Source organism: Oncorhynchus mykiss, chromosome 1 (assembly GCF_013265735.2).
Source record: "Oncorhynchus mykiss isolate Arlee chromosome 1, USDA_OmykA_1.1, whole genome shotgun sequence".
Classification (NCBI taxonomy): domain Eukaryota; kingdom Metazoa; phylum Chordata; class Actinopteri; order Salmoniformes; family Salmonidae; genus Oncorhynchus; species Oncorhynchus mykiss.
Window position 1 is genome coordinate 58,421,228 of NC_048565.1, and position 26,674 is coordinate 58,447,901.

The 26,674-nt window shown below is 42.9% G+C and overlaps 1 protein-coding gene across 5 annotated transcripts in view; it reads right to left on the reverse strand.

The window, feature by feature from the left end:
* LOC110532479 (arginyl-tRNA--protein transferase 1) overlaps positions 1 to 26,674 on the reverse strand; it is a 181,452-nt gene that overhangs the window by 67,583 nt on the left and 87,195 nt on the right. For 4 of the 5 annotated variants that reach the window (XM_036980814.1, XM_036980807.1, XM_036980801.1 and 1 more), the window contains one exon: positions 7,167 to 7,348. The exons of the other annotated variant lie outside the window; for it this stretch is intronic. In XM_036980814.1, coding sequence (XP_036836709.1) covers positions 7,167 to 7,348 — 182 coding nt within the window. The remainder of the gene's footprint in view (positions 1 to 7,166; positions 7,349 to 26,674) is intronic. 5 annotated transcript variants of the gene reach the window in all.

Sequence of the window (26,674 nt, forward strand, 5' to 3'; positions counted from 1 at the left end):
TGCAGAGGAAGATGTTCAGAACCCTGAGTCCTAAGCTTGGTGACAAGCATGAAGGGGACAATGGTGTTGAACATTGCGCTGTAGTCAATGAACAGCATTCTTACATAGGTATTCCTCTTATCTAAGATTGGTGCAGTGCGGAAAGCAATTGAGATTGTGTCGTCTATGGATCTGTTGGGGCGGTATGCAAATTGGAGTGGGTCAAGGGTGGCGGAGTTAATGTGTGCCATAACCAGTCTCTCAAAGCACTTCATGATTACATAAGTGAGTGCTACAGGGTGGTAATCATTCTGGCATGTATGCCATTGCCCCATAGAGCTGCAATCTGACTATGTTGCCTTACAGAAAGCCCTGGTTAGTTTAAAAATGAATACGGGCAAGATTAAATACATGTTGCTCTCTAATTCTCAAAAAACTAAAATCTGATGGACTACATATGTATTAATTGGATGGTTCTCCCATCGATAGGTTTCCTGCCTGTAAACATCTGGGCATGTAGACTGACAAAGTTTGAATGTTTAAAAAAAAAAACATACGAATGAGCTGGTTAAAACGCTAAGCTTTAACATGGGCTTATTATCATTTTTTAAAGATCCTGCCTCTCCCTAAATAGCAGGAAGCATATTGTACAGCACACATTTTCCTGGAAGTTTTTGACTATGGGGACACCATTTACCAAATTGCAGCAGCCACTACTCTTAAACTTTTGGATGCCGTCTAACACAGCGCCATCTTTGTTTACAAAGCACTACTACACAAGCTTCCAACGTCCCTATTGCACTCCACACTGCCGCTTCCCACCTGGCCAAAAGGAACACTCATGTGAGAATGCTATTCATTGACTACAGCTCAGTGTTCAACACCATAGTACCCTCAAAGTGCATCATTAAGCTTAGGATCTTGGGACTAAACACCTCCCTCTGCAAATGGATCCTGGACATCCTGACGGGCCACCCTCAGGTGGTGAGGGTAGGTAGCAACACATCTGCCACGCTGATCCTCAACACTGCAGCTCTCCAGGGGTGCGTGCTCAGTCCACTCCTGTACTCCGTTCACCCACAACTGCATGGCCAGGCATGACTCCAACACCATCATTAAGTTTGCAGACAACACAAGTGGTAGGCCTGATCACCGACACCGACGAGACAGCCTATAGAGATGTCAGAGACCTGGCCGGGTGGTGCCAGAATAACAACCTATCCCTCAACGTAACCAAGACTAAGGAGATGATTGTTGACTATAGAAAAAGGAGGACCGAGCACGCCCCCATTCTCATCGACGGGGCTGTAGTGGGGCAGGTTGAGAGCTTCAAGTTCCTTGGTGTCCACATCAATAACAAACTAGAATGGTCCAAACACACCAAGACAGTCGTGAAGAGGGCACGACAAAGCCTATTCCCAATCAGGAAACTAAAAAGATTTGGCATGGGTCCTGAGATCCTCAAAAGGTTCTACATCTGCAACATTGAGAGCATCCTGACTAGTTACATCACTGCCTGGTATGGCAATAGCTCAGCCTCTGACCGCAAGGCACTACAGTGGGTAGTGCGTATGGCCCAGTACATCACTGGGGCTAAGCTGCCTGCCATCCAGGACCACTACACCAGGCAGTGTCAGAGGAAGGCCCAAAAAAATTGTCAAAGACCCCAGTCATAGACTGTTCTCTGTACTACCGAATGGCCAGCGGTACCGGAGTGCCAAGTCTAGGACAAAAAGGCTTCTCAACAGTTTTTACCCCCAAGCCATAAGACTCCTGAACAGGTAATCAAATGGCTACCCGGACTATTTGCATTGTGTGCCCAACCCCTCTTTTTACGCTGCTGCTACTCTGTTTATCATATATGCAGTCACTTTAACTATACATTCATGTACATACTACCTCAATTGGGCTGACCAACCAGTGCTCCCGCACATTGGCTAACCGGCCTATCTGCGTTGTGTCCCACCCACCAACCCCTCTTTTACGCTACTGCTACTCTCGGTTCATCATATCTACATGTACATACTACCTCAATCTGCCTGACTAACCGGTGTCTGTATGAAGCCTCGCCACTTTTATAGCCTCGCTACTGTATATAGCCTATAGTATTTTTACTGTTACTTTATTTCTTTACCTACCTATTGTTCACCTAATACATTTTTTGCACTATTGGTTAGAGCCTGTAAGTAAGCATTTCACTAAGGTTGTATTCAGTGCACTTGACAAATACACTTTGATTTGATTTGTTGCTAAAGTATAAAAGAATGAGCTACCAAACCCAGTTGCAGGGTAAATCCTTTTTTTTGTTTTAGTGAACACCCTATTGTTGGAATAACGTGCAAAATTCCTTGATTCACTGGTGCCGGTAGGTCAGTTTAGGACTCTGGTATTAAATAATTGAGTATGCAGTTGTAGTATTGAAATTGTTCCTTGTTTTATTTGGAATGTTAACAATTGTGAATGAGAACTTGGTATCAATGGGGTTAAAAAAATTTAATAAACATTTAAAAAATTAGGTACTTTCTTGGCCCGCATGGATAATTTCTCTTAATAAGCTTAAACTTGATTCAACTTTACATTCAATTTTTCTATAGACTATTGGTATTGTTTGTTCTCTCATTATTAGTCACCTGGCTACTTTAAGTTTAAGGCTATTCATAATAACCTTTTGAAATTGAACTTGGTTACATTCATTGTTTGATCGGGAGAAAACCATGCATACAGTCATAATCATAACTGCCTACCGAATGGAGAGAGCAGAAAATATAGACTACATAAAAAATGAATAGCCTAAAGCCCATGCAGCCGACAGAAACAGAGAAAGAAACAATATTTTCTGACTGGACATTTTGTGCTGCTTTGGTGGAATTCTCCACTATCTGGCCTATATTCCTCTCGAGTTCTGCATCACACACAGTATGTATTGAAATAGGCTTTAGCAAATAGGAATAGGCAAATTACTTGGAATGTCACTTGTGCTGCCCTGCGAGAGACTGTCACATCACGATGTCGTCACCATCGACGATGGCTGTCAATCATCGTTGATAGACGATGCTATCGTAATATCGCCCACCCCTAACGCACACACAAAACTACTCCAATGCCGGACACCAGCTGCTTTTTGGATAACAGTGCCTCTGGCGCAATGTCCAGTCCTCCAATCCCTCTTTATCCCCCTCTCCTTGGGGCCCCTCTTCAGAACATCTCAACATCTCCCTCTCCTGTTCTTAGCACAGAATCACACCTACACACACTCCCCATGGAACACCAAGTTTCTCTCTAGCTCACTCACTCACTCTTACACAACACCCCCTCCCCCTCACACACACGCTTCAGAAGGTGTATGGCAGAAAATGTGTATATCTGACAGAGGAAGTCTTATAAAATCAAATCAAACCTAATCAAATAACCTCGTCTGGGCTTTATCTATACAGGGAGTACTGTTACTCTTGGAGACAGACTCTTGCAATAATAATATAAGAAATGCAGACCAGGGTCTGTTCAGGCTTGTGTGTGAGCGCAAATGTACAAACTGCACATTCTCTACTAGTCACACACACACAATCTGTAGTCTCTCACATGCATGCATACACACGGCCAACTCTGTAAATCACCCAGTCCTTCAACATCTGTGCAGAAATACTTAAACGCTTTCTCACATTATTGGGTTACACTTTACAGGAAGCGTCAGATGTGTGTGTATGTGCGTGCTACGTGTGTGTGATCTCTTATTTCATACCAGCAGACAGTGCTGTCGTCAGCCGCACCACAAACACCCCACTGCCTCATCCAATACTGACAGATGAGCAGTATTTACCTACCCAGTCCTTAGGTATTACCTATACTGTACCTCTACTGCCCACAGAGGTGGGAAAATCAAGAGAGATTGAGAGAAACAGAGAGAGAGTGTAAAGGTTAATTAGGGAAGAAGAACCTGAAAGAAGAGAGAAAAAATAAAGAGAAATGAGAGAAGAGAGAGATGGGGATGAGGGAGGTAAAGAAAAAAACATAGGAGCGAAAGAGAGAACAAAAAGTGAAAAGATTGTGTTTTCTGCAAGTAAAGTGGCCAGCCAAATAGAAAAAGTAACCAGCCAGGGAGTTTCCAGGCTGTGGAGGATTTTTTTCTTCTTTTTTTCTTCAGAACAAGCTCTATTTTGTGGCGTTTGGAACATTCTAAAGACCTTGCTTCCATCTGAAATGCACAGCTAAATTATTGAATACTTCATTTTTTATATGACTTCACCAGATTGGTAAAATTACTTGTGGTATCGAGTAGAAAGACATGACACAATTAAAATGACTTAAAATGTATGAATTGAGTGTGTTAGCTGTTTTGGATATCATCTAGGCCAGGGTACCCCAACTGGCGACCCGCGGGCTTGGTGGTTAAAAAAAATTTGGAATTTGGAATTTTCATTCTTTGACAGAAGACTAAAATCAACAGAAAATCTGCTCCAGGTGATTTTAGTTTAAGAAATCTGTTTACAACTATTCACACGCATAAGAGAGACACACATGATTGTACATAAATGTGAGGAAGATTTGAAATTATTATGTTTTAGTCAAACATATTTATAAAGGATTTTTGCAGTCTACAAATTATTTGTAATTATGTTCCAGCCCATGAACATCCGCTACAACAAATAGAATTCAAAGAGGTCCAGTGACTAACATTTTCTCCTCCCAAAAGGTCCAAACCATTAAAATGTCTAACGTGCGCTATGATTTGGGGGCATATGTAGTTCTTGTATATGTATAGCTAATAAACAAAGTACTACATTTCAACAATATTTATTGCAAATTTTCAATGCAGCCACCTTACATATGAGGCAAAATAAATATGCATCCTAATCATAAATAAAAGTAGGCCAATTACAAATGTTCTCATTTCAAGCAAAACAAGACTGCATCTTCAAAAAAATAACAAGTGCCTGTTTCTGAAAAAAGTGCTTTGATTTTTGAACAAATAAGAAACGACAGACAATATTTTTCTGTCCTACTCTCTCCCACGTCACTTCTCCATATCTCTTCTTAGCGAGAGAAGTTGTCTTTTGCTTGCCCAGTCACTAATTTGAACCTTGGCTGGAATGGAATCCATGCCATTCTCATACACATATGTAGGTGCTCATTGTTGAGTCTAGAACAGTACTTATTTTTAATGATGTTCATAGTGGAGAAAGAAGATTCACAACTGTATGTGGAGCCACGCATGGTCAAGGTGTGTAGTGCTACTTTGGTTAGACCAGGGAAAACGGTCTCAAGACACAGCCTGCAGCCAGAAAGCGTCATGATCAGTTAGTTGAAAGTGCTCTCTTGGTGCAACATTTGCTCGCAGATCAATCAGTTCCATCTGTAGAGATCCACCATGTGCCCACTTGAAGGTCTGTGTCATCTCCTTTTGAAAATCCTCTGACATCTGTGATGAGGAACGGATTCTCAATTAGAAGGAGCTGCTGTCCAAGCCTGAAGCTGTCAAATCGATGTCTGAAGTTTCCAATCAGCTTATCTATGAAGTCCACATGAGGAGAAACATCTCTCTCAGCCTGAATCTGTTCCTACACTTTCGGAAGTGTGCACAGTTTCCTTGAAGATATTCCATGACAATTTCCAGTTCTCTGGAAGGAGCAGATAGATGTCATCAAACCTAACTGAATTGCCCTGTTATTTCACGTTGAGATTGTTAAGGTGTGATGTCTACCAAAAAAGCAACAAATCCATTTTGCTCTCGTCTTGCAAAAAAAGTGAAAACTGTGTCGCCTTCTGACTCTTGAGCTGTACTAGGAAAGCTGTTATTTCCTTTCGATAGCAATAGGTCATTTGATTTTTGCCTCAACTTCTTTCAGGAATTCTGTCAGCAGGCAATGTTGATGAGATGAGGATGCCCTGAGGAAGTTGATAAGTTTCATCATTATATTCACACTTCAGCATACTCTTCTGACAGATTGGCGCACGGGACAGACTGATGAACGATGCAGTGGTAAGCTGTGAGATCAGGGTTGTCCTGCCACAGCACCTCTCTCTCTATAGAGACCACTTGTTTTAGATCTATCCCCCTCTCTCAGCATCTCCTCTATGGCCATGTATATGTCCTTTCCTCTTGCATGTGTCTCGAAGTGGTGTTACACCTGACAGGTCTTCACAGAATTCCTTCTCTGTGTGGTAAAATCTAACATACACCAGAAGCTGGGCATTATCACTCACATCAGTAGATTCATGAACAGCTAGTGCTATGCAGGGTGCACTCCGAATAGCTTCATCCCGCGGTGTTAATACATCTTCTGTTAGTATTTCACTCTTTCTTGCGGTTGTGTTATGTGACATTGGGATTTGCTTGATCTTTTCACAGCTCGTCTTTTTGTTTACCGTCAAGTAAAGTTTCAGCAACAGCATTCATGCACTCCATTCCCGTCAGTAAATGGCTTTTGGTGTTGACCCAAAATCCAAGCTATTTTTAGTGAACATTCGTTTGCACGTTGTTGGGTAGTGAATGCATGGGAGAGGACACTGGTGGACCGATCATACTGGGCTTTGAGTTTGTATATTTTGCGTGACCTCACCTCAGACTGCTGTGGATATGTTTGCTCAAAAGATGTGTGCTTTGTTTCGTAGTGGCACTCTTCATGTTGGCACTTTTTATTAGAGCCACGGTCTCTGAACATATCAGGCAGAGTGGTTTGACACTCACTGCGGGAGGATAAAGGCATATTTGTCTGTCCACTCCTCATTGAAAGCTTGATTTTCTGTATCAACTTTCCTGACTTTTGCACACGCCATTCTATAAATTTCGCCTCTCGCTCCGGCTTTGCTTCTCTCGCTGTCTCTCTCTGACAACATCAGTCTCCTAACATGCATTGTAAACATTCGCTTTGATTGGCTGAGTTTCGTGAAGTGATTTAAATAACGCATGTGATTGGACAACACACAGTAGTATGGAATGCTGTCTGGACATTCCCAGCTGTGCTGAGCCAGTACAGTATGTGTACATTGAAAAAAACAGTTGCTTCATCAGTATTTAACTTTAAAATTATTTATGAGAAATGTGTCGAGGTCCAGATAGGACCTTCACTCGGTCCGGACCTGGACACGAGGTCCGCCAATTGTGCACCTCTGCACTACAACAAAAAGCGGCGCAATGGAAACACTGCCAAATGCGAAGCTCGATCCTTAGCCCCTCCAGTCCTACTGACCTGAGTGCAGAGTAGGAGCCCAGCGACAGAGAGGCGAAGTCGGGGTGGTAGTACAGGTAGACAGAGGACACGCAGGTGGGCAGGATGTCCACTACTCCCACTGCCACGATGCGGCCATCCAGCCAGTACTGTTGGTGGAAGGAACCGTAGCCCGCCGCTGGTCCATCCGGAGGCGTCTCCATCTGAGAGAGAGGTTATAGATCACAATAGTACAAACACAAATACAAACTGGAAAAATGGAATTGACCTAGTGACTGAATCATATGAATCCCCTGTTAGTGCTTTGGCATTAGCAGGTTTCACACACACACACACACACACACACACACACACACACACACACACATTTACAGTGCATTGCGAAAGTATTCGGCCCCCTTGAACTTTGCGACCTTTTGCCACATTTCAGGCTTCAAACATAAAGATATAAAACTGTATTTTTTTGTGAAGAATCAACAACAAGTGGGACACAATCATGAAGTGGAACGACATTTATTGGATATTTCAAACTTTTTTAACAAATCAAAAACTGAAAAATTGGGCGTGCAAAATTATTCAGCCCCCTTAAGTTAATACTTTGTAGCGCCACCTTTTGCTGCGATTACAGCTGTAAGTCGCTTGGGGTATGTCTCTATCAGTTTTTCACATCGAGAGACTGAAATTTCTTCCCATTCCTCCTTGCAAAACAGCTCGAGCTCAGTGAGACATTGGATGGTGCCCACATTTATCGTGTCCCTGCTTATAAATATCTGGGTATCTGGATTGATGGAAAAAGCTCTTTCAAAAAGCATACTGATGAGTTAGTTAAGAGGGTAAGAATAAAAATGGGCTTCCTAAAAACAGGAATGCCTTTCGTTAAATAGCAGAAAACAAATAATTTAGTCGACATTCATTTCGGCTTTAGATTATGGCGATATAGTCTATATGAATGCAGATGCCACTATTTAAACCATTGGACGATAGGTTCATTACACATCAATGCATTCTGTATCAGAAAGTAGGCAGGTCCTCTCAAGTCTCGTAGATCAATACACTGCTCTCTTTTTGTTTATAAGGCCTTCTTGTGCTAACGTCCAGGGCATTTCAGACAGCTGTTAGGGGACCTTTTCACTCAAGGAGAATGTTTGTTTTTTATGATTGATTGTGTTTTGATTTGTGTATATTGTCTATATGAATGTGAAGTTCGATGTGTATTTTGCTGTGTATAGTTTCATACAGGGCTCAGCTTTGACTCCATGTCAAAAGAAAGGTTCCATTAAATAAATAAATGCACAGGGGTGTACAGTAGCCCGCACTCAGCCCGCTAATAGCTCCCAAATGTGGAGGGGGATCAGGCTGGGGTGTAGGTAGAGCTGTGTGTGCTAGCCACCGAAACACATGGGGGACGCCTTTTAATAAAAGACCCTGTATGAAATCCATCTCGCCGGGCAGGGTGTGGAATGTGGCCAAGCTTACTCTTGGATGTGTGTGTGCAATACAACTCCTGTTTAGTACCCAACAGATTGCATGCTGGGTTTTTCAAATCAACTGGCTTAACTGCTTTACATCACACATACTTTAGACAGCTAGTGGGGCTAGGGGGCATATTAAGCCTGAGGTGGACTGGTGTATGTGCATGTGTGAAAGAACGGTTGAAACAGGATCCTTCCCCACGGCCCATCTGGGCCCGGGGCAGACGCCGCTTGTTATCACAACACAGAGAGAGCTGCCGTTGTTAATCCAACAGTGTGAAAACCCCCAGAATGCTGCTTGGCCACTGACCAGCAACAACCACCTTGACACAATTAAACCTGTCTAAATATAAACCCCCCCCCTCCTCCCAATACCTATAATTGGACCTCCAGGACCCCTACAAACTCACAGCTATCTTTCCCAGAAGACCTCCACCGGTCCTGGGCTCCACATTCCTCTTGTACCCCCTTGGCGGAGCTGTGTTAGGTGAAGCTTACCGTAAAAAGAAAGGCAAATTTGCTCCAGCGCCGGGCTGCTGTGTTACCAAACGCTAGCTGATTACCTGGGCGACACGACAGAGCATTGGAGACGGGGACAGGGGTATCCGTTCACTATGTGGGCTAGGGGGTGAAGTGTTTGTGTGTGGTGAGCAGACTAGAGGAGAGAAGACTAGAGGAGGACTAGCATGGGGCAGACTTTCAGCAGATGGGAGTGAGTGAGAGGGAGGCCGGGGGTAAAATGGAGAGTGTTAAGCTGGGAGAGTGGAGGTGGAATTGGGGGGGGGGTCTGGTTGGTGGCTGTATTAGCTACACTACCAGTCAAAAGGTTTAGAACGACTCCTCATTCAAGGGTTTTTCTTTATGTTTTCTATTTTCTACATTGCAGAATATGCCTGGATGACAGCTTTGCACACTCTTGGCATTTTCTCAACCAGCTTCATGAGGTAGTCACCTGGAATTTGTGGAATTTACTTCCTTAATGCGTTTGAGCCATTCAGTTGTGTTGTGACAAAGTGGGGGTGGTATACAGAAGATAGCCCTGTTTGGTAAAAGACCAAGTCCATATTATGGCGAGAACAGCTCAAATAAGCAAAGAGAAACGACAGTCCATCATTACTTTAAGATATGAAGGTCAGTCAATACGGAACATTTCAAGAACTTTGAAAGTTTCTTCAAGTGCGGTCGCAAATACCATGGGTGAACAGATGATCTCCGCATGTGTATTTCCCACCGTGAAGCATGGAGGAGAAAGTGTTATGGTGCTTTGCTGGCGACACTATCTGTGATATATTTAGAATTCAAGGCACACATCACCAGCATTGCTACCACAGCATTCTGCAGCGATACACCATCTCTTCTGGGTATTGGCTTAGTGGGACTATCATATGTCTCAACAGGACACTGATCCAACACACCTCGAGGCTGTGTAAAGGCTATTTTACCAAAAAGGAGAGTGATGGCGTGCAGCATCATATGACTTGGCCTCCACAATCCACCGACCTCAACCCAAATTGAGATGGTTTGGGACGAGGCGGACCGCAGAGTTAAGGAAAAGCAGCTAACAAGTGCTCAGCATATGTGGGAACTCCTTCAAGACTGTTGGAAAAGGATTCCAGGTGAAGCTGGTTGAGAGAATGCAAAGACTGTGCAAAGCTGTCAAGGCAAAGAGTGGCTATTTGAAGAATCAAATATATTTTGATTCGTTTAAAACGTTTGGTTATTTCATAGTTTTGATGTCTTCACTATTATTCTACAATGTAGAAAATAGTACAAATTATGAAAAACCTTGAATGAGTAGGTGTTCTAAAACTTTTAAAACACAGAACTGGTAGTATACCTCTGGGGCTCCTAGTGGGCACCACATCTGGAGGCTGGGTGGGGCCCCTGAGCTGTGGCAGTCTGTCTGGGGCTGGGGAAAATGCCTGTCAGTGGAAGGCATGCAGCCTGTAAATTTCTTGGTACAGGCTCTGGCAGCAAACACTGGAGTCTTTGTCAGAGCCTAGGTTCACTTAGAATTTAGTCAGAAGTGAGAGAGTGGGTCTCCATATGTGTGCGAGAGTGATTTTTCTTACCCCCTCTGAGCATGGCCGTGAGTGTCTGTCAGTGAATGGTTGAGTGTCTATTTACTTTCGGTATGTGTGTGCACTCATATGCGTGTGCGTTTACACACGGGTATGTATGTGTGCACTTGTGTGTGTTTATGCAGCAGACACGTTTAAGAGGTAGATCTTGTCTCACTCTAACCTGCGCGTCACCTCCCAGGTCAGCCTAATGGCTGTGTCCTTGCCACAATGACAACAACGTAAACATTCTCTACCGCTAAACAGTAAACTGCCTCTGAGGCCTCAAAAGGGGCCCAAATCCCTCTGATGGGCCTCCAAACTCCCCCTTTCCTTCCCCCTTCTCCACGCTCTCCCCCTCTGGTCTAGTGCAGGGGAGTAAAAGTGTAATTTCTTAACTCAAACAAATGCACATTGCAGTATTGGAGTAGGAGCAACTGTTCCCTATGGTCAAATAAAATCTGAGATGAAAAACCTAGCAACAACTACTACCAGGTAGACTCCCCTCACAGGTATGCTTTCACTTTTCAGAATAAGAAGTCTGTGCGGTTTCTATAAACAACGACACTGCATAAACATTGCTATGGCAGGTTTGATTGAATTCCTGCCTGAGTGCTCCATGAGTTTTCAGAAGGCTCCGTGGCCAAAGTGGAGTGGAGCACTCATTAGGTTGCTGCTCATGGTCTGGTTTGGGGAAGAGAAGAGCAATCTGGGCAGACACACAGTCTGGCACGGTAATTGTATAATCGTGTAACTGACGATTATGGATGAACACAGTCATGAAAATAAAACAAAACGCCATAACCGTTTTAATAGAATAAGAAAATTATATACAGTCAAAGGTTGAGAGAAAACTATGAAATAACACATATGGAATCACATAAGCAAAAAAAGTGTAAAAAAAAAATCTAAAAAGTTTATATTTGAGATTCTTCAAAGTAGCCACCATTTGCCTTGACAGCTTTGCACTTGGCATTCTCTCAACCAGTTTCACCTGTATGTCTGCAAGGCCTATATCATCTGCTAGCATATGTCATGGAGATACAGGTGAAGCTGGTTGAGAGATTAATCCATCCTAATGACAGAGAATATATATTTTTCTCCCACTGTCATAAGACACACTAGAGAACAGATTTCTTCTTGATATCTAATTTCATGGTTAATAATGTGATTGATTGCAAGATTTGGCCCATGGCCCACACAGATCATGCTACAGTAGTTACATGTTGATATAAACTCTGAATATCTGAGGAAGGGTAGATTTAGACTAAACACCATGCCATTACAAGATGAGATATTGAGTCAAATCAGTAGCAGATGATCTTAGATCCTTTTTTTCACAGATAGCACATTTCAAACTGCCTGCAAACAGAAATTGCAGTTGCATGAAATGTATAACAAAAATGGCAGAACATGCACTGTTTAGGATTAGAACACGTTTTAATGAGGAAGGTGAGAATACAGGCAGGCTACGAGCAACACAAAAAATGCAGAACCCTTCTAATGTAATCCAAATCTAACCTTATCCAAAGAGAAACTGTGTTTCAGCATTTTTATGAAGATTTCTATGCAGCCTAATGTTCAGCGGGCCCCATACTTTTTTGCTTGTTATAGAATTACCTAGATGATCAGATAACTAGGTAGAGGACCTAGACTGTTCTGTAACAGAAGAGGTTAGAGCCACCATTTTATCTATGAACGTAGGGAAGTCACCTGGTCTGGATGACCTTCCTGTAGAATATTCTAAAAAGTATATTGACATTATTGTACCATTTAAAAATGCCTCCCTTCCGTACACCTTTAATGAGGGTTTGATGTCATTGATCCCTGAAAAGGACAGAGATATGACAGAACCTGGGAATGTTAGAGCCATCAGCCTCCTCAATGTGGATTGTAAGATTCTTACTAAGACCTTTGCGATACGCTTAGAGAAGGCCTACCTAATATAAAACAAGTAGGATATCATACCATATCATACCAAGTAGGATTTATGAAGAACAGGTCCTCTAATACGAGGCTCTGACACCTAATGTGGTTGAAACCGCCATTAAAAAAAAGCCAGACTACGGTTTGCAACTGCACATGGGGACAAAGTTCGTACTTTTTGGAGAAATGTCCTCTAGTCTGATGAAACAAAAATATAACTGTTTGGCCATGATGACCATCATTATGTTTGGAGGAGAAAGGGGGAGGCTTGCAAGCCGAAGAACACCATCTAAACCGTGAAGCACGGGGGTGGAGGCATCATGTTGTCAGGGTGCTTTGCTGCAGGAGGGACTGGTGGACTTCACAAAATAGATGGCATCATGAGGTAGGAAAATTATGTGGATATATTGAAGCAACATCTCAAGACATCAGTCAGGAAGCTAACGCTTGGTCGTAAATGGGTCTTCCAAATGGACAATGACCCCAAGCATACTTCCAAAGTTGTGGCAAAATGGCTTAAGGACAACAAATGATGATGGCCACTCCAAGGTATTGTGCGCTTCCAAGTGCAACAGCGCTCTCTGATTAGCAGCCGTGTCAGTTTGGCAGCTGAGCGTGTCGGAGGGAGATGCATGTGCTTCGCGGTTTACCAGATCTTTTTAAGATCACTCCGCAACCTAAATGCTGCAGCGAATGACAGCCAATGACTTGTCATTCCCACTCGCCGTTGTCTAAATTCTGCTCAATTCTGCTCAGGTCAATTGCCCTGAAACACAAATACAGCGATGAGTTTCTCTTTGTTTCATCCAAGCTTTGAGAAATAATGAGGAGCACCCACAATGTGTTTTGTGTGGGTGAGTGTTTAGTAATGAGTCACTCAAAACGAACAAATTAAAAAGACACGTCCTGGCCAAACATCCACAGCATGACCAGAGTTACCATGTTTGCGGTTCTCTCGCAAAATTGGGCAACTTTGAAAACGATGTTGTGGGTGAAAATGTATTGGTGGCGGGTTTTGGGCCTACTTCTAAATCACACAGCGCCACCCCGGTATTTCTCTTTAAAAATAATAATAATATATATTTAACTATAGCCTGCTGCTGCTGACTACCAGGCAGTGAGCAGGTTGCTACTAGCAGCACACGCGCACATGGTGACAACCTTTTACCATTTGTAGGTAGGCTATTTATATTGGTCATTATGAAGACACCCCTTTTCCGTAAAACATTAACGCCAAGAACTGATAACTGCGATAAGGCATTGGAAAAGGACTGTTGGCGCACTACAGCTCTTTAGATACGTTTGCTCACAGGTGGTTTAAAGTAAACGGCATTCAAATGTCGACTTCTAATGGATAACCGTATCAAGCAAAGTGTTTTACTCGTGCTCAGTTCTAAGGTACTGGAGCGCTAAGCGAGTGGAAATTTAAAATGGATGTTATGGAACTCCCTCACATGCATCTGTTATGGGGAAAATGGGAAGTTGTCAATTGTGATCATGGTCACAGCTCTATCGTGAATGTATCATTCTCCACATTTAATGTTAGTTTCATTGTGGACTTTTCGCTGAAATTAGATGTTGGCCTTTTCAGGGGCTATAGACTACCTGCATCTAGCTCAGCAAGATGCAGGTAGCCTATAAACAATACTAAAGCTCTGATTGCCTACCGAACTGTTATTAGACCTGTGCTTGTGTCCGCTAACTAGATTGTACCATATAGAATATAGATATTTTTTTATATATTTAACTAGACAAGTCAATTAAGAACAAATTCATAATGACAGACGACGCTGGGCCAATTGTGCGTCGCCCTATGGGACTCCCAATCACAGCCAGATGTGATCCAGCCTGGATTCGAACCAGGTTCAATAGTGACGCCTCCTGCACTGAGATGCAGTGCCTCAGACCGCTGTGCCACTCAGGAGTATGCTCTAATTACATTGTTATCCAGTTTATAATAGCAATAAGGCTCCTCAGGGTTTTGTGGTGTATGGCCAATATACCATGGCTAATAAGGGCTATGTCCAAAGTACAGCCATTAACTGTGGTAAATTTGCCATATACCACACCTCCTAGGGATTTATTGTTTAATCATAGCAGTCAAAACCAGTTAAATTGACATCCATTGATAGAAAATGATCTGGAGAGTTTAAGGGTGATTGATTTTTTGTCTTGCGACATTCTTAAACGTTCAAGATTTATTATTTTGATGGAAAAACTCATTTAGCTTCTTCGTCGTTAAAAAGCATGTAGAAATTCCTTAATTCGCTCGATAACGTTATGGAAAAAGGGTTTCATGGATAAATGCGTCAACTCCTCTCTTGCTGCGAAAACATTTTTTGGGGGCTAGTTTTCAGGCCTTGTGTGCAGGTTTTCAGAGGTCATTGGGCTAGAAATTTTAGATGGATCTGGCAACACTGAACATGACAGTAAACACAGGGAGTTATTTCAGAACAGGGCAGAATGCCTCAGGAAACAGTTTTTTGACAGTGGAATAGTTAGTCAGCAAGCAAGGCATTGTTATTTTATAACAGGTGATGATCACAGCAGAAATAGGGGAGCACTATCTCTCATAATAGTAAAACAATCCCCTTAATAGCTAACAGCTAGCAAGGTAAATTTAGCCAAAGCAAGCTAGCTAGCTACTGAAAGTGCAACCCAAAGTAACAGTACATATGAAGATGAAAAATGAGCAGGCCTACTCTACTGTACATCTTACTATAGAAATTATTGAAGAAAACAAGTATAGGTTGGAACTATTGCTGTTAAAATAGAGTAAAACAATGTATTCTGAACTGGAATAAACAGATTGAACCAAAATGTTTTTGAGGAAAACACTCAAGCAGTTCTGGATTGCTCATCTACAACAGGAAGTGGTCTCCTGCTTGACTGAAAAAGAGGTAGATGTTCTGATCCAGTTTGGCACCACATATCTATGAGTCTAGGAACAGTGGGTTAACTGCCTTGTCGGCTCGGGGAGATGAACTTGCAATATGAACTTGCAACCTTTCAGTTGCTAGTCCAATGCTCTAACCACTAGGCTACCCTGCCGCCCCTCATTAGTGCTTTGTGTTTGTGTTCTGGTTTACATCTATCTGATGTGATGAATCAGTTGATTCCAGTTCAGAATTAAAATAATTTATTATATTTTAACAGCAACAGTTCCAACCTAGACAGTGCTTTTAACTGGGAAAAATAAACATGAAATAGCTATTTATATTTAATTTCATTGTTATTTGTCTTTATTTGTTATACATATAGTTGCATGTTTTCATAAGCTTGAGTCCCAGGAAAACAGAATTTCTAATTTAGGTCCCAGACTGAAAAAGCTTAAGAAACGCTGCTTTAGGCAGAAACTAAAACAGGAAGTGCCCGTACTTAGGTCTATCCAATAGGTCTGACCAATAGGAAAACTTAACGTACCCCGATATTGAATCGTGGCAAGGCAACTGGGAATATGGCCGAAAATAAACAAGAAAGAGTGTCAGTATATTGACAAAGTGGAGTGGCAATACAACAGCTCAAAGATGAGACGTATGTTGCAGGGTCTCCAGACAATACGGATTACAAAAAGAAAACCAGCCGTCGCGGATATCGACGTCTTACTCCCAGACAAATTAAACAACTTCTTTGCGCGTTTTGAGGACAACACAGTGCCACCGACGCGAACCGCTACCAAAGACTGTGGGCTCTCCTTCTTCGTGGCCGACGTGAGTAAAACATTTAAATGTGTTAACCCTCGCAAGGCTGCCAGCCCTGACGGCATCCCTAGCTGCGTCCTCAGAGCATGCTGGTGTGTTTACGGACAAATTAAATCAATCCCTAACCCAGTCTGCTGTCCCCACATGCTTTAAGATGGCCTGTAGCACTCACTTCTGTCATCATGAAGTGCTTTGAGAGACTAGTCAAGGATAATTTCAACTAGACCTTACCTGCCACCTTCGACCAACTTAAATTTGCTTACCTCCCCAATAGGTCCACCGACGATGCAATCGCTATCACACTGCCATATCCCACCTGGACAACAGGAATACCTACGTAAGAATGCTGTTCATTGGCTACAGCTCAGCATCCATGGGTCTTGACCCCACCCTGTGAAACTGGGTCCTGGACTTCCTGACGGGCCACCCACAGGTGGTGAAGGTAGGAAACAATATCTCCACTCTGCTGATCCTCAACACTGGGGCACATTCTTAGCTCCCCCCTGTACTCCCTGTTCACCCACGACTGCGTGGTACACCTCCATGTACACCTCCAACTCAAATCGCCAAGTTTGCAGACGACCACAATGGTAGGCTTGATTACGAACAACGACGAGACAGCCTACAGGGAGGTGGTGAGGGCCCTCGGAGTGTGGTGTCAGGAAACAGCAAAGGAAGCACCCCCCTATCCACATCGACGGGATAGCAGTGGAGACGGTTGAAAGTTAAGTTCCTCGGTGTACACATCACGGACAAACTGAAATGGTCCACCAACACAGGCAGTGTGGTGAATAAAGCAGAACACCGCCTCTTCAACCTCAGGAGGCTGAAAAAAAATTTGCACATTCAAACTTTTACAGGTGCACAGTTGAAAGCATCCTGTCGGGCTGTATCAACACCTGGTACGGCAACTGCACCGCCCATAACTGCAGTGCTCTCCAGAGGCAAAAAAGATCATCAAGGACAATAACCACCCGAGCCACTGCCTGTTCTCCCCGCTTCCATACAGAAGGTGAGGTCAGTACAGGTGCATCAAATCTGGAACCGAGAGATTGAAAAACAGCTTCTATCTCAAGGCCATCAGATTGTTAAACAGACACCACTAACACAGAAGCGGCTACCTACCTACAGATTTGATATCATTGGCCACCTTAATAAATGGAACACTAGTTACTTTAAAAATGGTGACAGGGGGCAGTATTTTCACATCCGGATGAAATGCATTCCCAAATTCAACTGCCTGCTACTCATCCCCAGAAGATAAGATATGCATATTATTAGTAGATTTGGATAGAAAACACTGAAGTTTCTAAAATTGTTTGAATCATGTCTGTGAGTATAACAGAACTCATATGGCAGGCGAAAACCTGAGAAAAATCCAACCAGGAAGTGGGAAATCTGAGGCTTGTAGTTTTTAACTCAGCCCCTATTGAAGATGCAGTGGGATATTGGTTATGTTGCACTTCCTAAGGCTTCCACTAGATGTCAACTGTCGTTAGAACTTTGAGGATTCTACTGTGAAGTGGAACTGAACGAGAGAGGAATGAGCCAGGTGTCTGGCAGATTTCCACAGGCTCTGAGGAGCGGTCACGAGAGTTAGCTCTCGTTCCATTGCTTTTCTACAGACAGAGGAATTCTCCGGTTGGAACATTATTGAAGATTTATGATAAAAACATCCTAAAGATTGATTCTATACTTAGCTTTACAAGTTTCTACGGGCTGTAACGGAACCTTTCGTCCGACGTTCGGCTGGACCTGAACGCGCTTTTGGATTTGTTTACCAAACGTCCTAACAAAAGAAGCTATTTGGACATTATCGAACAAAACAAACATTTATTGTGGAACTGCAATTCCTGGGAGTGCATTCTGATGAAGATCAAAGGTAAGTGAATATTTATAATGCCATTTCTGACTAATGTCGACCACCCAATACGGCGGATATCTTTTTGGCTGCTTTGTTGTCTGAACGCTGTACTCAGATTATTGCATGGTTTGCTTTTTCCGTAAAGCTTTTTTGAAATCTAACACAGCGGTTGCATTAAGGAGAAGTATATCTCTAATTCCATGTATAACAGTTGTATTTTCATCAACATTTATAATGAGTATTTCTGTAAATAGATGTGGCTCTCTGCACAATCACCGCATGTTTTAGAACTACTGAAAGTAACGCGCCAATGTAAAATTAGATTTTAGTCGTTCCAGTAATTGTCAGCAGAGAACTGGAAGAAGAGGCAGCCAAAGAAAGAATTGGCTTTGGGGGTGACCAGTGAGATATACCTGCTGGAGCGCGTGCTACGGGTGGGCGCTGCTATGGTGACCAGTGAGAAGAGATAAGGCGGGGCTTTACCTAGCAGAGACTTGTTGATGACCTGGAGTCAGTGGGTTTGGAGATGAGTATGAAGCGAGGGAAAGCCAACAAGATCATACAAGTCGCAGTGGTGGGTAGTATATGGGGCTTTGGTGAAAGGCAAAACGGATGGCACTGTGATAGACTTCATCCAATTTGTTGAGTAGAGTGTTTGAGGCTATTTTGTGAAATGACATCGCCAAAGTCGAGGATCGGTAGGATGGTCAGTTTTACGAGGGTATGGGTACTGGGTACACTGTTGAGACTTGCGCAAGACGTAAAACGTATCGCTGGTTTGTTTTCATTCCTGTATTGAACACAGAAAGACCAGTCTACAATTTGATCGATTATTAACGTTTAAAAATACCTAAAGTTGTATTACAAAAGTAGTTTGAAATATTTTGGCAAAGTTTATAGGCAACTTTTGAAGTATTTTGTAGTGACATTGCGTTTTTTGTAAGCTGTTTTTTCTGGATCAAACACGCTTTATAAATGGACATTTTGGATATATATGGACGGAATTAATCGAACAAAAGGACCAATTGTGATGTTTATGGGACATATTGGAGTGCCAACAAAAGAAGTTCGTCAAAGGTAATGCATGTTTTATATTTTATTTCAGCGTTTTGTGTTGCGCCTGCAGAGATGAAATATGCTAACCCCTTTGTTTACTGCTAGTGCAGATGGTGCAGGCTATCAGTTAAGAGCTTCTTATGCTTTCGCCAAAAGCATTTTTAAAATCTGACATGTTGGCTGGATTCACAACGAGTGTAGTTTTAATTGAGTAACTTACATGTGTGATTTAATGAAAGTTTGAATTTTATAATATTTTATTTGAATCTGGCGCTCTGCATTTTCCCTGGCAATTGGCCAGTTGAGACATTTGCGTCCCGCCTATCCCTACCTATTAACACAGTGTCCAACGAAGGGCCAGAGGTATACAGAATGGCGTCGTCTGCGTAGAGGTGGATCAAAGAATCACCAGCAGCGAGAGCGACAGAGAAGAGAGTCGGCCAGAGAATTTAACCTTGTGGCACCCTCAGAGACCGCCAGAGGTCCGGACAACAGGCCCACCGATTTGACACACTGAACTCTGAGAAGTAGTTGGTGAAGCGAGGCAATGATTTGAGAAACCAAGGCTGTGAAGTCTGCCAATAAGAATGTGGTGATAGACCGAGTCAAAAGCCTTTGCCAGGTCGATGAATTCCGGCTGCACAGTAATGTCTCTTATCGATGGCGGATATGATATCATTTAGGACCTTGAGCGTGGCTGAGGTGCACCCATACCAGCTCTGAAACCAGATTGCATAGCAGAGAAGGTACGGTGAGATTCAAAATGGTCGGTAAACTGTTAACTTGGCATTCAAAGACCTTAGAAAGGCAGGGTAGAATAGATATAGGTCTGTAGCAGTTTGGGTCTAGTGTCTCCCCCTTTGAAGAGGGGGATGACCGTGGCAGCAATCTTTGGGAATCTCAGAAGAAACGAAAAAGAGGCTGAACAGGCTAGTAATAGGGGTTGCAATAATTTCGGCAGATCATTTTAGAAAGAGAGGGTCCAGATTGTCCAGCATGGCTGATTTGTAGGGGTCCAGATTTTGCAGCTCTACCAGAACATCAACTATCTCGATTTGGGTGAAGGAGAAGTGGGGGAGGTTTGGGCGAGTTGCTGTGGGGAACGCAGGGCTGTTGACCGTGGTAGGGGCAGCCAGGTGGAAAGTCATTCCAGGATACCCGGGCCAGGTCAATTAGAAAAGCCTGTTCGCAGAAGTGTTTTAGGGAGCGTTTGACAGTGATGAGGGGTGGTCGTTTGACCGCAGACCCATTACGGATGCAGGCAATGAGGCAGTGATCACAGATCTTGGTTGAGGTGTATTTGGAGGGCGAGTTGGTTAGGATGATATCTATGAGGGTGCCCGTGTTTACAGATTTGGGGTTGTTCCTGTTAGGTTCATTTATAATTTGTGTGATGTTGAGGGCATCAAGCTTAGATTGTAGGATGGCCGCGGTGTTAAGCACGTCCCAGTTTAGGTCACCTAGTAGCACGAGTTCAGAAGATAGATGTGGTGCAATCAATTCAATATGGTGTCCAGGGCACAGCTGGGGGCAGAGGGTGGTCTATAGCAAGTGGCAAGGGTGAGAGACATGTTTCTGGAAAGGTGAATTTTTAAAAGCAGAATCTCGAATTGTTTGGGACCTGGATAGTAAGACCGCACTCTGCAGGCTCTCTCTGCAGTAGATTGCAACACCACCCCCTTTGGCAGTTCTTTTTTTTATTTTTATAATATGTTTATTATTTTACAATAAAAAATCAAATAAAAGACAGCAATACTAACAATGACATTCATTGTACTGTTGAATGGGATGGCCAATTTAGAGGACAAAACAAAACTTAACTCACACATACACAAAATAAAACAAAATCTTATTAGGTGGTACATGTATAGGAAGACAGCATATAGTCATTACAAGCAGTGTAGTTAAGCCAAAAATAAATATTGAGTGGAGTACAGCACAGAGTAGCAGCAGATCGTCAACCCAGTTATGAAGCGGGACTAGACCATTTATCCAGTATCGGCTGCCATATTTTGTAAAACATTGGACTTCTATTGGAGGTATTGTATCGAGTATTTTCCATATGTATTACATTTCCTAAATCCCGTAACCACATTTCAAAGCTAGGTATAGTCTCCAGTTTCCAAAATTGCAAGATGAGCCTTTTGGCTAATAGAGTACAAAGAGAGACAGCTTTCCCTTCGTGATTATTCCCATCAACTGTGCCAAACAGAGCGGTCAATGGGTCTGGGGCTAGAACTCTATCAAAGGCTCTAGATAAATAATCAAAAATGAGAGCCCAGTAAACATGTAACTTAGGACATGTCCAGAATAAGTGGGTCAACGTCCCCTCATCCTGCTTGCACCTCTCACACAGTGGTGAGGTGTCCGGGAATATTTTATGCAGTTTTACTTTTGAGTAATGTAACCTGTGTATCACCTTAAACTGTACAAGGTTGTGTCTGGCATTCACTGAACTGTGGTTTATATTCCTGAGAGCTTCTACCCAGTCCTCATCTGAGATTTCTGAGCCAAGTTCTTGTTCCCAAGCCCTTTTAATGATGTCTGTGGATACCTCTATGTGGGCTTGTAGCACATCATACAGTCTAGAGACCGACCCTTTTAAATGGGGTTTGACAAGGATCAAGCTATCTAATGTAGGACTATTTGGCTTCATGCCATACTGTGGGATATGTGTCCTTACAAAATTCCTGATTTGGAGGTATCTGAAAAAATGTGTTGTTGGCATGTTGAACTTTCCCTGTAATTGTTGAAATGAAGCTAACTGACCATCTATGTATAGATGACCAATTGTTGTGAGCCCCTTCTCCCTCCACTGTGAAAACACCACATCATCCAATGCGGGGTAAAAAGCATGATTCAGGCAAATCGGGCTGTCAATGTATACAGTGGGTATTGTTAAGAAAATACCTAATCTGTTTCCAGATCCTAAGCGTATGACAAATGACTGGGTTAGAGTCATAAGTGGATTTTTTCACATATGATGGGCTATTAACAAGTGCAGGGAGTGAGGAACGTTGACAGGAGGCCTGCTCAATCAAAAGCCATGCAGGCATATCCTTCTGTCTCATCGCAGGTAAGCTTTCCCTCCAGAAAGACACAATGTTCAGATTAGCAGCCCAATATTACAGTTTAAAGTGAGGAAGGCCAAAGCCCCCCTCTATTTTGTACTTGCATAAATGCTTCTTTGAAATTCTGGCTGCCTTGTTATCCCATAAAAATGGAGTTACTATTGAATGCAGTTTCTTAAAATAGCTTTGTGGTATGAAATTGGGTAGACATTGGAAGAGGTAGAGAAACCTGGGTAGGACAACCATTTTAATAGCGTTTATACGACCAACCAAGGAGATAGGCAGAGTCTTCCAAAAATCTATATTTTGTTTAAGCTGATATATTTTCATGTCCCAATTCGCTTTCAATAGCTGATCAAGGTCTCTTGTCACTACAATGCCAAGGCTTGTGAAAGTCCATCACTGTTCTAAACGGGGTAGATGGCAGAAATTGCATATCCACAGGCCGTGATATTGGCATCAACTCACTTTTTTGCCAGTTTATCTTGTAGCCAGAGAAGGAGCCAAATGTGTTTATCAAGTTAAGTAAGGGTGGAATAGAAGTTTTAGGCTTGGACAAAAACAAAAGAACATCGTCTGCATATAGGGACATTTTGTGCTGTGTGTCCTTTATTTTAACAGAAGCTATATCGGCACATGCCCGAATGCGAGTAGCAAGGGGTTCCATGGCTATAGCGAAGAGAGCAGGCGAAATAGGGCACCCCTGTCGGCACCCCTTGAACAAGCGGAATGACTGCGACATTTCTTGATTGGTTACCACGGACGCCATTGGGTGTGCATAAATAATACTTATCAATTAATAAATTCCTTTCCGAATCCGAAGTGCTCCAGAACCGACATCATATATTTCCACTCAATCCGGTCAAACGCCTTCTCTGCATCAAGAGCTATTACCACTGCCTCAACCTTATGATCGTGATACATTACGTTGAAAAGACGTCTCAAATTGTAGTGTATGTGTCAGCCCGGGATAAAAACCTGTCTGGTCAGGGTGTATGATGTCAGAAATATATGTTTTCAATCGGTTTGCCAATATCTTTGTCAACACCTTGTTTTCTATGGGGAGTAACGACACGGGGCGATAAGACGACATCTCCATGGAATCCCCATCTTTTTTCAAGATCAGTGCTATTGTAGCCTCATACAATGTTTGCGGGAGTTTGGCATTTTCTTTGGATTGTTTAAACATTCGCAACATAAGTGGAGCTAGACTGGCGCAGTACTTCTTATAGAATTCAATTACATATCCATCGGGCCCAGGGGCCTTGCTGTTTGGAAATTGTGCTATCGCTGTGTTAATTTCCTCCAAACTTATCCCTGCATCAAGTGCAGCAGCTGCCCCCCTGTCTAGTTTAGGAAGTTCACATTCAGCGAGGAAGCGTTCCATAGTTTGTGGATCAGTAGCATCGCATTTTGATTGGTATAGCTCTGAGTAAAACTGCGCAAAGCATTTATTAATATCCTGCGGATCTGTTACTATTTTACCCTTCTTGTCTTTTATTTTGTGAATAGCTCTAGATGCCTGTACATGCCTTAGCTGGCTTGCTAATAATTTATGTGGTTTGTCACCCAGTTCAAAATAACTTTGTTGCGTTCTAGCAAGTAAAGAGCCCACCCGTTTCGAAAGGATGGTATTGTATTCATATTTTAACTTTGTGATCTTCTCAAGGACTGTATATGAGGAATTCGTCCTAAAAACGTTCTCCTGTTCCCCTAACTCTCTTTCAATTTCTCTTAGCCTAGTATTGGCGCGTTTCTTCCTCTCTGATGTATAAGAAATAATGTAACCTCTAATCACAGCCTTTAGAGATTCCCAAAGGGTGGAGTCGTCAACATCCCCCGTGTCGTTAGTTCCGAGGAAACAGGCAATCTGCTCCTTCAAATACTGACAAAAAGCCTCATCTTTCAGCAGGTATGCGTCTAAGCGCCACGGTTGCCGACCTGTCGACATATTGTCGAGTTTCCGCACCATGAACACAGGAGAGTGGTCCGTAATTAGAATAGGGTGATAGGTAACCGACTCAGCCGCTGAGATTAGTTTGGAGTCCAACAAAAAATAGTCAATTCTGGAATATGATTTATGAACTGATGAAAAAAAAGAGTAATCCCTGTCTGTTGGGTGCGTCAGTCTCCAAATATCGACAACGTTAAGGTTTGTCATCAATGTATTTAGACAGACACTGGCATTTGATTGTTGAAGTGACCTTGATAGCTGTTTATCTAAAAGAGGATCTAACGTACAGTTAAAGTCCCCTCCAACAATAACACTTGTATCCAAGATATTTGGTATGTCCTTAAATACCCTTTGAAAAAATAATGGATCATCGAAGTTGGGTACATATAAATTGACCAAGGTTACTGGTTTTGAATTCAGTGTACCAGCCACAATAATATACCGACCATTAGGATCTGAAATCGAGGATGAGTAAACAAACGGAATGTTTTTCCTTATCAGGATTGCTACCCCTCTCGCTTTTGCATCAAAGACAAATTCAGTGGGTTTCCCTTTCTCAGTCCTCCTGGATGCCACATATTCGGATGTTCTGGCATCTTGAATGTGACTCAAGCATTTCCAGTCGGGCTTTCAGGGTTTTGTCGTCATTTTTGAACGTTGCGCACTGTTTCTCTATGTCCTGTAGCCTGGCCTCGTGATCAACTGTCGTCTGCTCAACCTCATGCACCCTTCTCTGAGTTGCCTTCACAGTTTCGGCCAAAGTCCCAATACTCTGAGATATCAGCCAACCTTGTGTGCACCTTCTTGCTTAGTGAGTTTATGGCAGCCAGTATGTCACTTTGCGTAGGCTCTGTGGGGGACTCTTGGAAGCTAGCCTCTTCAGCTAACTCCTCGTGGGTTGGCGACGTTGAAATTGGTTTGCTGTCTCTCTCATTCAAATGATCTCCCTTTTCTGGTGCCTTTCCCCTTGGTCATATTTGTTTGAAGATATAGGTCGTGAGAGGTTAAGATAAATACTAATTTGTTTCAAAATGGAGCGGAGCTCTAGCAAAGCACGTCTACTCCATAGCACGCTCTCTAACCCCCCCCCCCCCCCCCCGGCAGGGCTATAGGCTCTGCAGTGAAATAAGACAGTGATCACTAATCAGGACAGTAATGGACAGGGCATATTGATATTAGGGAGAGGCATGCGTAGCCAAGTGATCGTTGGGTCCAGTGAGTGGTTGGGCTGGCTGGGGGTACGGCGATTCAGACAGTTAGCAGGCCGGTGGTAGCAGTTAGCAGGCCGGGGCTAGCAAGCTAGCATAAGGGCCTTAGAGGGACGTTGCGATGGGGAAAAGTCTGTGACATCGATAGACCAGTCGTGGAAATAGTAGGGTTCCAAGTAGCAGATGGGTCCAAGTCCAATTGGCAAAATTGGTATAGTGGTCCAAGAAACTGGCCGGTGGATCAGCTAACAGTCCAATATGCTATAGATAGCTAGCAGGCCCAGGTTAGCAAAATGGGCCTTCAGGGGACCCTTTTGGGATCCTCGGGCAGATTATGTCGGTATTCCAGTCGTGAAGGATCGGTAGGGTTCTGTGCCCCGTACCGGCAGTAGAAGGAGTAGCCCAGGAGCCCTAGTCGGGAGATGGGTCTAGCTTGGGATAGCCCCAGGCTATTTGGTGCTTGCTCCGGGACGAAAACGTTATAGCCAGAAGAAGTCAACACGGGTTGCGGTTAGCTAGCTGCCATGATCCAGATTAAAGGGTTCAGAGTTTGCGGTAGGAATCCGGGGATAAGGAGAGAAAAATAGGCGAGAGCTTTCCGAGCTAAAGGTTAGCTGACTGATAGCTGGTAGCTAGTTAGCTATCTAGCTTCAGTTGAGGTATTCCAGTTCGGAGGAAAATAGAAATACTTTAGAAAAAAAAACAGATCCACACCACATTGGGAGAGGCGAGTTGCAGGAGAGTATTTTGAAGGTGAGGTTCAGGAAAAATATTAAAAAGAATGCGAAGGAAAATAAATGTATAAAAATATATATACATGGGACGAGAAAAGACAAATACATTTTAGATACTACACTATCTATTGCATCTTAGCCGCTCTCTCACTGCTCATCCATATATTTTATATTTCTATATTCTTATCCCATTCCTTTACTAGATTGTATGTATTAGATTTTGTGGTGGAATTGTTAGATATTACCTGTTAGATACTAAAGCACTGTTGGATCTAGAAGCATAAGCATTTCGCTACACTTCGCTACACACCATGTGTATGTGACCAATACAATTTGTACAATATTTGCACATTCTTTTTCAAAACTGTACTTTGCTATCTCAGATATTTTCTTTTCACATTGTCCATTCTAGCACGGTTCCAGCAACTATAGTGGATGCGTAAACAGGCCAGTACATCTCAGTAGTGTGAATCAGGCATTGGG